This window comes from Curcuma longa, chromosome 1 (genome assembly GCF_044706935.1).
Source record: "Curcuma longa cultivar G26 ecotype Majalengka, Jawa Barat chromosome 1, ITB_CL_G26_1.1, whole genome shotgun sequence".
NCBI classification, from domain to species: domain Eukaryota; kingdom Viridiplantae; phylum Streptophyta; class Magnoliopsida; order Zingiberales; family Zingiberaceae; genus Curcuma; species Curcuma longa.
The window spans coordinates 20,003,470-20,018,119 of NC_133861.1; the positions used below are offsets into that span (position 1 = coordinate 20,003,470).

Sequence of the window (14,650 nt, forward strand, 5' to 3'; positions counted from 1 at the left end):
AATTTCATTATATAAATTTAATAATTTAAATTATCGCATATTAAATGCCTGCGGGGATCTGATGGCGATGGATATCTAATAATTAGTAAATGTGTTTCTAAGTGTAGATCACGTCGCAGAAAAGATAAACCATTCAATTATATTGAAACAGTACATTGTTTATCAAATTTATTATTTCTTGGCAACACATTAATTAATTTATAAAAGTAGTTGTATGCATCAATCACGAAGAGATTGATTGCAATAGCCAGCTCCTAAACAGCCAACAAACCGCTTAATTAATTCAATTTTTTATGTTTACTAGATTTTTTTTCACAAATCAATTGATTGCAATCACTTTTAAAAATCCTTGACTACCTGTCAATTTTCTTATATTGATTAGTATTATTTTTTTTATTTTTTATTTTTATCATAAAAAATTATGAAATATCTTATGAGAATTTTAAAATTAGTCCAATATTATTAGTAGTTTTAAATATTGGCGTGATGGAAAGGAGTCACATGGTATATATACGACATATTCTGCCATGTTATTTTTTTAGTTAAATAAAATAATCATGAGGTACTCAGATGTGATTTTTTCCATCAATTAAAATTTTTTTTAGTATTTAAGAAATAAAATATTTAGAGTTTGAAAATATTTAATCATAATTTTGAAAACTTAAAGAGCTAAAATGAAAATCTCCATTTTGATTTAGTGAAGTCTGAACTCTGACGTATGCACAGGAGGATTGAACGGAATGGTTTTTATGAGAGACGGCAAGTGTGGGAGCCACGATGGCATTTGTGGGAACCACGATGTGCTCCCCTATGGATCAGGTCGGTAGATAATAGTGTCAATTCGAGTAGGTCGGAAGAATTCAGATTGAAATAAATTTATTATAAACAATTTTTAATTTCAACTCGAAATTCAAAATTTATAAATTTAAATTCAGATAATTCAACTAATCCGAATAATTCAATCAATGCAATTTAATTTAATAAAATAATTAAATAAACATTTAAAATATATAATAATATTCTAATTTAAAAATATAATAAAGAACCTCATCTAAATTATAATTATATGATAATTATATTTTATGAATTTAAATATTTAAATCAAAAAATTTAATTACCTAAATAATATCTTAAAATCCTGATTCGGATCAACTGTAACTAGAAATTTTTTTGAGTCGATTTTGGATCCAACCTGATTAGATTTGAATCCTAAAATCTTTAATCCTAATTTGATATTTTTTAGATCAATTTAGGTCGGATTTATTTTTGACATCAGGATGATAATTTTTTTTTAATCTTGATAGAGGATCTAATAGCTAATCCAAATGGAGGAGTGCATGAATGAATTTTTTAAATCTAATTAAAAAATCGAGTAAAAAGTAGGGAGATTTTTGAATTCGGATATGAAAATAGATCTGATAAAATATTTTATCCAAATACTCAATTATTTTTGAAATTCAATATCATTGTGATGTGGATTTTTAAAAAATCAATACTATAATTAATGTTTGACGTTGATTGCACCACAGTGGTCCTGATTATCAAGGAGAAACTAGTTGGATGAACTGAGCAAAATTATTAATATAAAGGATATTTAATTATTTGAATATATATGAGATTGGGATGAAAGCTAAATACTTAATAGGGATAAAGATGAGGATGAATATAATAAATGAGGATGAAGATGAAAGATATTGAATCCTATCCAAATTTGACCCCTTTGCCATTTTACTAAATAAAATATTGGGTTTGATCCGAGCCATGTTTAGCCCGTTAAGAGCTAGATGCGATGTTGGGCTATCCAAGTTTCTACTTCGTTGGGCCTATTTTTTTAAAAAAATATTAGAAATGTATAAAATGTCTCAGATAAATATAATAAATACAATGATAATTTCTTAGATTATTATTAAAAGATTTAATAATTATTATTATATATTAAAAATGTCAAGTTCATATTTTATTGTTGTTATATATTTGGCATTCATATATTAAGTTATTTATTGATAATTATAAATGCATTTCAAATAATTAAAGAAATAATTATATATTATTCCTAATAGTTCTTAATTTAATGTATTCTAATTACTTTAAAATTTTAATAACTTATTTTAATTTTTTAAATATTTTTTTTAAAAATCTCATGAAAAAAAAATAATTATACATTGTCGAGTTCAATCTAGCCCACATGTCAAGCTACAGAGTTGGAGCTCGATTAGCGAGTTGAATTGAACCAACCGTCAGAAAGTGGTGGGAGACAAATTTAGTAATAAAAAAAAAAAAAACTAAAATATTCTTTATTTTTAATAAATAGTTAGCTTAGTATTTTAAATACTATATTTAAAATTATCAAATTGACCATCTAAAATTTTAGAATTTTCAATATCTCTAAACTTTATTTTTTTTCAAAAACATATTTTATAATTTCTTGATTTTATAATATTTATTTTTTTATTATTAAATGAAATTGTATTAAAAGTTTAAAAATAAAAATAACTATTAGTTATTTGGTTTAGCAAGTTAGATATTAAAATTATTTATATCGGGCAAGTTAAATAATAACTATTTTTTTATCAATCTTGTCACTTTTTTTGTCTCACATGACACTTTAAAATAATAATAATAAATCTTTTAAGAAAAATATCTATCATATTTTTTTATAAATAAAACTTCTATAATTAATGTTATCCGTTTTCGTGATATATTTTTTCCAGCAAAATGCCATCAGTAAATATATAAATTACCTTGTTTTAAGATTTAAAAAATATGTATACTTTTATTATTTGAAACCCCGTAATGTACATTTGTGAGCTTAGTTAACATTAAATGGAAAAAAAAACCAAACATATGTTATGTATTTCCATAGTTTAGATAGGCTAATGATTTGTCACTATTATATGAACTAGTTACATTTCTTCCATGTCATCTATGGTTTATTTGATCGTGTTCATTTTTTTCTATCATATTAGTAGTAACAAAATATAAAAGTAACAACCTGATGAGAATACAATACCAAAATTTATTTAATTTCCAATCCTCTCGAATTAATACTTTCTAAGATCTAGATCTATACACGAGGCGTTTGTCCACTAAGTTTATCTCATTTTCAAAACATTTTTAAGAGGTGAAGAAATCTCATATAATTTGTATTTAATCACAAATATGATAAATAAAGTATACACACACAAACAATGCTTTTATGATCCGAAAATTCTAAATGTCACACATTGCTCCTAGCGCTTCTCCAATCACACAAGCAGAACTTTGAGATCTTTTTGGAGCACAAAAGAAAAGGATTAAAAATTGAGTTGATGTCTAAGTTTTGATCTCAAGATTCTTTTATATAGTTATTTTGATCGACCTAAAACTTCGTTCGATCTGATCGAACCTAGTCAAACTTATCCATACGCCCTAGCCCTTAGCAATCTAGACCAGCCCTGCGATCTTGTTGTTATTTTATCGGTCGATTGAACCTCTTTTCGATCGACCATGTTAGGACCTTGCGAGTTAGAAGGGGGTTGAATAGCTCAAATCACTTCGTCTATCAAATTAGGCAGCGAAAACTTTGAAGCAACTCAACCACGATACCCACAATGCTAACTGGATGATTTTATTTGATATCCGCCTCCTTGAGGCAACTAATCCAAGGGTCCACTCCTAGCTCACTACTTCTACTAAACCTTCTCGTTCTTGACAAAAAATCGAAGACGGAGAAATCTTCTTACAGCAAAATTACAACAAGCTTATAAAGTTGAGCAAATGAAAGAGCAATAAGAGAGAAGAAATGAAGAGATTACAAGTTTGACTTGGTTCTCCTTCTCTTGGTTGCTTGAAGATGTTGCAAACAGGAGCTTGATGCTCATGTTGAATAGAAAATTTGCAATAGAACAATAACATCTCTTGGTGGAAAAGACTCCCTTTTAAACAACTCAAAATTGAGCTATTTTTGCCACCACTAATCAATTGGTATAACTCACCAATTGATTGTTAATCATTGACTATCCGTTGAACGGTCATTGACTCCAGATTGACAATTGATATTTCTTTGATTTTGAATTCTAATCAATTAATGAATGATGTTCAATCGATCCGTCAATCGATTTGGCAATTCTTTGTTCACTAAAAAAACTCCATCAATTGATTGGTTGACAATGCTCAATCGATTTGTGAAGCCTTTGTTCACTTGAGAAAATTCTGTCAATCGATTGGCAACCCTAAGTTGAATAGATCAATTCGAGCATCTTCTATTTGATTGGAATTGCTTACCAATCGACTGAGTTCAACTTGTCAATTGATTGATGCAACAAATGAGTAAACCTCGAATTTTGGGTTCAACCCAATCGATTGGGGTTGCAAATCCAAAATTTTAGATTAGGATTTTTGGCTCACCAATCGATTGCTATACTATACCAGATCGATTAGTGTAAAATAGGATTTTTGTCCCTAAACCCTCAAGCCTAAACTTTTATATGTCCTCGTTTTCCAATTATTTCATGTCATATGTTCCTCCTGTTCTTTGGACTTTGTGTGAAGTTTCTTTGTCTCTAGGTCTTTCATCTACCCTTGCATTCGATCTCGCAATCTACTTGGATTCTTATCTTTTATTAAGAATCGATCCTCGACCTTCTTAGACTTTCTTTGCCTTACATCCGATTTTTTGACTTACACGGACTTCTTCTTGCCAAGAATATGATCCTTGACCTTCTTGGACTCTCCTTGCCTTGCATCTAGTCTTTCGACTTACGAGAATTTCACTTATCCTGCACACTCATGACACAAGTGAGATCCACCTTATTAACCTAAACTTAAACAGTTGTCAATCATTGAAACTTCTCATTCGGGGCATGATTGAACCAATAGACCAAATCGTTTGATCACCCGACTCAAGAGATCTAGTATCCGAACCCAACTCAGGTGTCGATTGGATTGATTTTCCAATGGATCAGACTAGTCTTCTGATCAATCAAACCTGTTTGGATTCGATTCAACCCGGATCATGTCCGAGTCGGACTTGTTGCAACTTTGTTCAATTGCGTTTCTCTGCTCTTTGTTTTACTTTAGGTTCTAAGTTCTTGCAAAACAGTCATACAAAACACAAAAGAACAAACAAACAAGCCTTAGTCTACGTAACCTACATGCTTACCTCTTGTTGAAGACTTTCTACATAGGGTTCACTCCCTTAGAGTTTTTCCTTTGTTCGGAGTTCACTCCTCAACAACTTCTCACCTCCTAAAGTTCACTCCTTTAGAATTTTTCCCTTTTCCAAGTATTCAATCTCCTCGATTTGCATGAACTTATCTCTTATCAGACATCAGATCATTTTTTATCTGCTTGGACTTTCCCTTTGCTAATCATTTAATCAACCTTGGACCTAATTAAACTTTCCCTTTAATTAGTCATCCTATCAACTTTGACCTAACTAGACTTTTTCTTTATTAATCATTCGATCAATCTCGACTTAACTAGATTTTTTATTTAATTCACTTTTAAACATTGGATCCTATTTGAATCAATTTTGATTAAATTTAATACATAAATATATTATTACGTTATCAAACATGAAAATCCTAAAGAATTGCACCAATAATCTTAACATTAGTATATAATACAAATAATATCTTGTACAATTATACTTTAATTGTATATATAATGTAAACATGAGTTGTATACGCTACTTCAAATATTTCTTTTAACATGGATGCTCTATAGTTGATGTAGTGTGCCAACTAGCACCACATTGTTTGCTTGTTTTCATTACGTCATCATCCCTCAGGCTTCTTATCATTAAATATTGCACGTATCCATTCAATTACTTTTAATATGCTTCCTTACACGTAATGATTTCACATTTGAAAAATAAATGCTACAAATAAATTAAATTGTCAAAAACATCACTTTCAATAATCAATCCGTATATATATATATACACCCATCCTGTAGCATTAAAAATGACTAATATATGATTCAATATGTTTATCTAATTATTTTTTACAAACGAATTCAACTTAGAAAGTTCTACAATCATTTACGTTATCTATTTTTAATTTGTTAGTCAATAGTATTTCTTATATAAAGTATTTTGACATAGGACAAGATAAGTAACAATAAAGTATGACTATCTAGATTTTAATGATTTAGATGTATAATAGTATTAATCTATTTATATATATATATACATGTATATTTGGAGGAAGAATAATTTTAAAGAACAAAATAATATATATAGATAATCAATATCCACTAATATTTATCAATTCCAATTTGGTTCTTGTTTTATCTTTTTCAAGAACAAAATAATCTTAATTTTTTTAAAAAAAGTATACTTGGTTTTTATTAGAACCAAAAGGTTTAAAACAAGTAAATAATTATTTAAGACAAAATTAAAGTTTTGTGTTGAAAACTAAATTGAAGAATACATACGGCCATTTTTTAAGAAAATAAAAGGCTATTATGCTCATGACTCATGCTTGATTTAAATGTATTAAACAAAGTTAACATTCTAATATAAATTTGTGTGTCAATATTTACAAGATAAAACTTGATGAAAATCTTCTTTAAATAGAGATAATAGATATAATATATAATCCTTTTTTATAATCTTTAAAATTTAAAAACACCAACTTATAATAGAGGTTTATAAAGTCACACAATTTAGTTTCATTATTGGATCATATATAATCTACTTAAAAAGTAATCACAATGTTAATTATTATGATACTGATATAATATATATATATATAGATCTCAGCCGTCCATTTCTCGCGATTGCACAGTATTTCTCCTCGGACGTTCGCCGCTTCCCGGCGTCCGTTCATCGCCGTCCGACCACCGATTGCCGCCGGACCGGACCCATTGGAACCGCAACTCACCGGCGGTCCGACGGGTGCCGGAGTCCGGCCCCGATTCGACCGGAATCCGGCCGGATTCCGGCCGAAATCGCCGCCAGACGACCCCGATTTGGCCGGAATCCGGCCGGATTCCGGCGAAATCGGCGTTCATCGCGTCTGCTGTGTTTCGGCCGGATTCCGGCCCAATCCGGCCGGAATCCGGTGCCGATGTGTGCGCCGTCGAGTTGCGCTTCCAACGAGCCCGGGATGGTGGCCGGCGGTGACCGGAAGGCGATGAACGGCGGGAGGTCGGCGGTCGCGTAGGGGAGTCGCGATTTTCTGTCGCGCGGGATATCATTCCTCTATATATATATATATATATATATATATATATATATATATATATATATATATATATATATATATATGTGTGTGCGGTTTTGATATCCTGCGCAACCGCCCGATGCGCGCTCGTGCGCGATCCCGATCTCAGCCGTCCATTTCGCGATTGCACAGTGTTTCTCCTCGGACGTTCGCCGCTTCCCGGCGTCCGTTCATCGCCGTCCGACCACCGATTGCCGCCGGACCGGACCCATTGGAACCGCAACTCACTGGCGGTCCGGCGACACTGTTGGCCGATTTCGGCCGGAATTCGGCCGGATTCCGGCCGAATCGGGGCCGGATCCGGCCGAAATCACCGCCAGACGCTGGCGGCCGATTTCGGCCAGAATCCGACCGGATTCCGGCCGAATCGGGGCCGGACTCCGGCCGCGGTCAACGCGCCGGCGCCGGGCGCGTCGACCGCGGCCGGAGTCCGGCCCCGATTTGGCCGGAATCCGGCCGGATTCCGGCGAAATCGGCGTTCATCGCGTCTGTTGTGTTTCGGCCGGAATTCCGGCCGGATTTCCGGCCCAATCCGGCCGGAATCCGGTGCCGATGTGTGCGCCGTCGAGTTGCGCTTCCAACGAGCCCGGGATGGTGGCCGGCGGTGACCGGACGGCGAAGAACGACGGTGATGAACGGCGGAAGGTCGGCGATCGCGTACGGGAGTCGCGATTTTCTGTCGCGCGGCATATCATTCCTCTATATGTGTGTGTAATAATTATTTTTTTCAAAAGAACTATAAAATATTTTATTTTTTTCATTATTTTCTAGCATTTAATTATTTAAAAAATATATATTTGAGATGAGGTAAGGCTGAGTGCACCTTACCGTACTTAAAAGATGTTATATTTAATAGACTAACATATACATAAAATTGGTCATGTCAAATAAAAAAACTCATGTGCAAGTCGTCGAAAGAGACAATTAACTAAATACAAACTAGACTACAGTATTACGATAACGCATATATATCCTAATTAGTCCCAATCAATCTAGTTGGATTTATTAGTAGACTTTTAATTTTTTATCTTGAAAATATATATTTGAATTAATTAATTACAACGTGAACACTTATTAATATTATCCAATTGGTCAATAATATAGTCCATTAAATATGACATCTTACCTACTCGTCTAATATAAAATGACCCAAAAAAGTCTTAATTCATTAATTGGACAATATATACAGTCAAGTTTAATTAAAGTAATTATATCTTAATTATTAAATTATTTTATGATTATCTTTGCTGAGCTCTTCACGTGGAATAGTCGATGCTTATCTGTATTGTTAGGACCCGTGGTCTGTCTTCTAACATTTTTTAAAAATGTCCTAAAAAGATTTTATTAATGTTGAAATTATTAAAAAATAACTTCTCAATAATGATTAAATATGAATATATTATTTTAATGAGCTTGGTAACATGATTAAAGTTTGGTGTGCAATTGTGCATGTTAGTCATGTTACATGAACATGAAACTTGAGTAAAACTAACTAGTCTTTAGGGATGTAGCCGAGTTGTTTTCAAGTGGCAGATTTATTGAATTGAATATGAGTCAATTTGCAAAGTTGACAGTCACAGAATTATCCTCCATCTAAGAATCCACTTGGTATTTTATTTATCTATCTGTATCTCATTGTGGGGCCAACGATATTGGATCATTTGAGGTAAGTGAAATCATCTTTTTGTCAGATTAAGTATAACTAATTTATTATCGCAAAAGGTAATAACGCTCATCCCAAGTCCCCCAAGCCTCCACTGTCTATCTCAACACCTTGTGAAAAGAAGGTAAATCACGATATCGAACATCCACCTAGGTGGAAGGAACTAATTCTCTAAAAGTATACGCTCGTGGGAATTCAAACTTTACTTCATTATTACAAATATATCATCCCGAATATCAACTGGACTATGTTTATGGGAGTTGAGTATAATAAACTCAGTTTGAATGGATGATGAGCTTAGTTAAAGGTAGGTGGGCCCGATTGAGTGGTTGTGGAGTCGAGGGAATTAATAATTGAGTGGAAATGTATAGGACAGAAACAAGGAGGAAGAAGAGTTAAAGATTCAGAAATATGAATATTATGTTATGATTATAGAGATGTAATATTAGATTTATTTTTAGGCATGTAAATTGCATAATGTGTGTTGTGACGAGTTTAGTTGAGATGTTCGAAGAGTCTTTGGTAGGTTATATTGAACTTTGGAGTTGATTTTTAAGGGATAAAAATATATTCTAAAATTTAATAGCAATCGAGATCAAGTAACCAAGCAAATCTAATTATGCAAGAGCTTTTACAAGGTTAAAAGAATTTAACATTTTTGGTAATTTATCTTTTCTTAAATTTCATTTTCACCTTTACAAAGAGGTGCGATTGAATTTATTTGGTAAATGAAATCCTTGTAATTAGAGTAAGTTTGTGATAGATTATAAATCACTCGGGTCATAGATTACCCTTAGTGGTTGTGAACCTCGATTTATAAGGTTTTATGTTGGTGCAATCGTTCTCGGATCAGAATTGACCAAGTTCGAGTTGATTCGAGTCGGAGAGTTTTAATATTTGACCAATACGATAGAGTTTGGCCAATACAATAGATGTTGACCAATATAGTATTTGATTAAGATAGTAAATGAAAAGTTAATTATGTCAACTCTATATTAGAGTTTCAATTATTAAGTGTCCAGTCAACCATGATCCACTTGGACTTTCCTCGTCGTGTCAAGTGTCCAGTTCTTCATGGCCCATTTGAACTTTCCGTCTCGTGCCAACTCTATATTGGACTTCTGATTACTAAGTATCTAATCAACTATGATTCACTTAGACTTTCCGCCTCATGTCGAGTGTTCGGTTCTTCATAATCCACTTGAACTTTTCTTCATCAAATATCTAATTAACCTTGATCTACTTGACTTTTCTTTATCATCAAATATTCAGTCAACCTTAATCTATTTATAAGAAAGAGAAGCATTAATGGTGATGATCATTAGGATTAAACCTTGGACATAGTCATCTTGTAAAATAATAAATTACTTAAAATCAAGAGTGTTAGCATTTTGTATTTGGCATCGAGATTTGTTTAAGTTTTCACTGCACAATATCTATTCAACGCAATGGAAGTTATTCATCCCTCTCCCCTCTCCCCTCCCCCCTCTCCCCTCTCCCCTCCCTCTCCCCTCTCCCCTCTCCCCTCTAGCTCACGCATTCTAACATTTTTATTCTTTTGTCTCATTTAGGAGATGATAATAATGAATTTGGATGGAAATCCTCAAAAACTTCTCGACATCAATAATTAAAAAAAAAACTATTATGCGTTGGAGGTACTTTAAAAAAACTATCCATTAATCATTGAGGTTTATGTCAATGGTTTAATTAGTCAACGCCAACTTAGCATTGGAATATTTGCACTTTTAATATTTGTAATTTGCATGTGAAAATAAAATTAGATGGAGTAAACTAACACGAAAGTTTCATATTATAAAAAAAATAAGAATATAATTTATAAAAATATCAACAACTACATGTAGGTAAAGCCTCCCTACAATATGCCAACGTCCATGACAAGCCACTCAATTTATAAATCTTAAACTCTCCATAACTAATTGTACCTATATTATTTCTTTTAAATATATTCAAGTGAACTGCCTATATATGCTCATCAAAGCATCACTTTTCTCCATGCGAAAATAAAAATCAAACCCACAACTTGTGAGCCTTTTCCTCTCTTCTCCTACCAACAATGGCAATGGTTTTAGATTTCTATGTCTCGAGATTCATGAAAGTCACAACAGACATGGTGGAGACTGAGATCTTCAAGGTGCTCGGCGTTGACAAAGAGATCAAAACTCTCCAAGAAAGGCTGAGGACAATCAATGGTTATCTCCATCAGGCAGAAAGGAAGAGGCATGAAAATGATGAAATTGATATTTGGGTGAGGAAGTTGAAGGATATTATGTATGATGCTGATGATATTATTGATCTATGTGTGATCGAAGGAGGGAAGGCATTGAAGGCTCAAGCCTCATCGGGGTCATCAACTGTAAGCATTCCTTTCAGCTATCTCTTTTCATGCTTTCGGTGTCTTAGATATCGTCATGAAGTTGCCAACCAAATTATTGCATTGAATGGTAGATTGGAATCTCTGAAAAATGATACTTTCATAAAAAATAACTTAGATCAAACAGTGAAAGAACCAGTTGAAAATGCTAACAAAGTATTTGGACGTGAGACATCTCACCTACAAGTAGAAGGGGATATTATTGGGACACAAATTGAAAATGCTACTGAGAAGCTAATTAGTTTGATACTCGAGAATAACCCAAAGAAAACTCGTGTTTTTGGAGTTGTGGGGACTGGGGGAATTGGAAAGAGTACTCTAGCAAGTAAAATATTCGAGGATGAAAGGATCAAAGAGAACTTTCCCAATAAAAAATGGTTATATGTTTCTAAGAACTACATTGAAACTGATTTGCTAAAGAAGTTGATTGAAGGGGAAAACTTTGAGGGCAAAAGTAAAGCAGAATTGGAGGAAAAACTTGTGACTACCCTCACAAAGAATACTTTCATTGTATTAGATGATGTATGGAATGCAACTGTATGGATAGATTTCTTGAGAAAACCTATAGTTAAAAGTGCAAGTAGTTGTACAATCTTAGTTACCTCAAGGAAAGAAAAAGTAGTGATGTCAATGAAACCTACATATATCCACCCAGTTGAAAAAATGGATGAAGAAAGTGGTTGGAATTTGCTTAAACATTTGGTGTTTGAAGGCGGAGAGGAAGAAGATGAGATATCAAGTTTGGAAGAAATAGGGATTAAACTAGTTAAAAAATGTGATGGACTGCCTCTTGCAATTAAAGCTATTGGAGGGGTTTTATACCAGCAAAATAAAGCAAAATGGGAGGAGGTTCTTGAAAGCGATGCATGGAAGATGGACCAGATTGAAGAAGAACTAAGGCCTTTATACTTGAGTTATGATGACTTACCATCTAGATTAAAACAATGTTTCCTTTATTGCTCTTTGTACCCCCAAAAAGATATGTATTATAAGGAAATTGTTCAGTTTTGGGTAGCTGAAGGTCTTATTATGGATGAACAAGATAAGTCGAGGAATGATCTTCCAACTGATAAACAAAAAACCATGGAAGATATAGGGGAGGAGATCTATAGGGAGTTAATATGGAGGAATCTCTTGGAAGCTGATGCAATTGTAGATGCGTCCAAGGATTACTTTTCTATGCATGATCACTTCCGATCTCTTGGTGCACATTTAATGAGAGAGGAAGGGATTTTATATCGACATGGTAGAGAGTTCAAGACAGATGATAATATAAAGATCCGCCGGTTATCAGTCTCTAATATGGGGCCCAAGCTAGTGTTACCCCCTCAAATTCTGAAACAAGGTTGTTTGAGAACTTTAATTCTCATGGACTCCCCTAAAACTAAGACTATTGAAGACAGTGTACTGCAAGCATTATCATGCTTGCGAGTTTTGGATCTCACTAGCACATCCATTGAAAAAATTCCAGATTGCATTGGGGAGTTGTTGCATTTAAGATATTTAGATCTTGATGGGACAAGCATTCACGAGATTCCAAAGACTATTGGGAATCTTGTAAATCTTCAGACTCTAAATGTCTCGGAGTGTCCATACTTGAAAAGGCTTACTGAGTCCATCACTATGCTGCATAATCTAAGATGTCTTGAGATGAGAGACACTCCACTGCTGACTTATGTGCCCAAGGGAATTGGAAAGCTGGGAAATTTCTATAATCTTCAGGGATTTATGGTGGGGCAGAATGACTCAACCTCTGACGAAGGCTGTGACTTGGAAGAGCTGAAAAATCTCTCCAAGTTGAGAGGCATAAGCATTTACAGGCTTGAGAGGGCAGAAAGAGGAGCCGCTGCACTTGCAGACAAACCGTTCCTTAAGCAGCTAACGCTTGGATGGACGCAACCAGATGAGGATGATGAAGACGAGGAGGATGAATCAGAAGGCGCTAATGAAGGTGGCGCCGACGAAGAGGCAGATACTGACGGCAATGATGATGATGATGAAAATGGGAAGGCAGAAGATGCAGGCAACGAAACAGAAGACGAAACTGAGGAGGAGGAGGAGGACGACGGCGACGACGACGACGACGAGGAGGATGAAGAAGAAAAAGGATGGAGCGAGGAGCAAATTAGCAAAGCCGAGAGGATATGCAATGAAATGTCTCAGCCTTCATCAAGCGTAGTAGACCTTCTCTTCGATGAGTATCCCGGACGGCAGTTCCCGAGCTGGATGATATCTTCTTCCCTGGCTGAATCTTTTCCAAACTTGGCATATTTGAAGCTCATTGGTTTGCCATATTGCACAGAGCTCCCTCCCTTGGGCACACTACCCCAGCTGAAGTACCTCAGTATTGAAGGGGCAAGCGCAATAACCACCATTGGTTCTCAATTCCTCGGATCAAGAAGTTCTGCGTTCCCCAAACTTGAATTGCTCCAATTCGAAGACATGCCTAAATGGGAGGAGTGGACGTTCGATGGAGTAGAGGAGTTAACTGGTCATGGAACACCTCTTGCAGTGAAATTGTTTCCATGTCTCAGGGATTGTATTCTCATCGGCTGTCCAAAGCTAAGGGCTCTTCCTGCAGGTCTCTACCGCGCCACCAACCTCAATGAATTGTGCATGCGCCAAACGTATGAGCTAGAAGAAATAATCAATCTCCCCATAGCGTACAAGCTCGAGGTGACAAATGGCAGTGGGTTGAAGAAGATATCCAACACCTCATCAGTAAGATATCTTGAAGTTGATAATTGTCCCAACTTGGAGTGCGTGGAAAATCTTGGCAAGCTGCAGCATTTGGTGTTGATATGTTCAGAGGAAACGGAGCAGCTCCCGCAGTGGTTATCGGGCTTGATCGAGCAGCATAACAACACATCAAGCACTCACAGGAGTTTCAGAAAATTCGAGATGCAATGCAGCCTGCAACTACTGAAGAGCTGTCTTGAGGGCAACGAGAATTGGGACATCATCAAGCAAATTCCTATTGTCAAAGTCAAAACATCTTCTGGAAAAGAATATATACGTTATACCAAGGAACCCTACATGTATGATCCACACGTTCCTGCTAATTGAGAAAGGTGATTCTTCTATCTGCTAAGTCAGTCACTTTTCTTCCTTTCCTTACAACCTCATGTTTTGCCAATGACCTTCTGCTTGTTTTTGCAGGTTTGTATCAGTAAAAGTATCAGTTTGTGTTTAATTGTATTGGTGAATAAAGCTGTTCAGAGCAAGGTGTGATTTCTATAGTGCTGTTTGCATTTGCTTTCTTCTACATTTGGTTGCAAGACTGTTTGTTCAGAATAGCCGCTCTTCCCTTGGTGTTGTTCAAGAAAAGAAAAAAAAAACTTGTGGTTTATACTTAGTTTGAAGTACTTTTTGCAAAGTCCATCAGTC

General features: G+C 34.7%; 1 protein-coding gene across 1 annotated transcript; it reads left to right on the forward strand.

Annotated features, from left to right (window-relative positions):
* Positions 1-10,933: 10,933 nt before the first annotated feature.
* LOC141841321 (putative disease resistance protein RGA3) lies at positions 10,934-14,558 on the forward strand. The gene is made up of 2 exons (XM_074729470.1): positions 10,934-14,334; positions 14,423-14,558. Exon 1 carries the CDS (start codon positions 10,946-10,948, stop codon positions 14,327-14,329), a length of 3,384 nt encoding a protein of 1,127 aa, XP_074585571.1. The 5' UTR covers positions 10,934-10,945; the 3' UTR covers positions 14,330-14,334; positions 14,423-14,558.
* Positions 14,559-14,650: the final 92 nt, after the last annotated feature.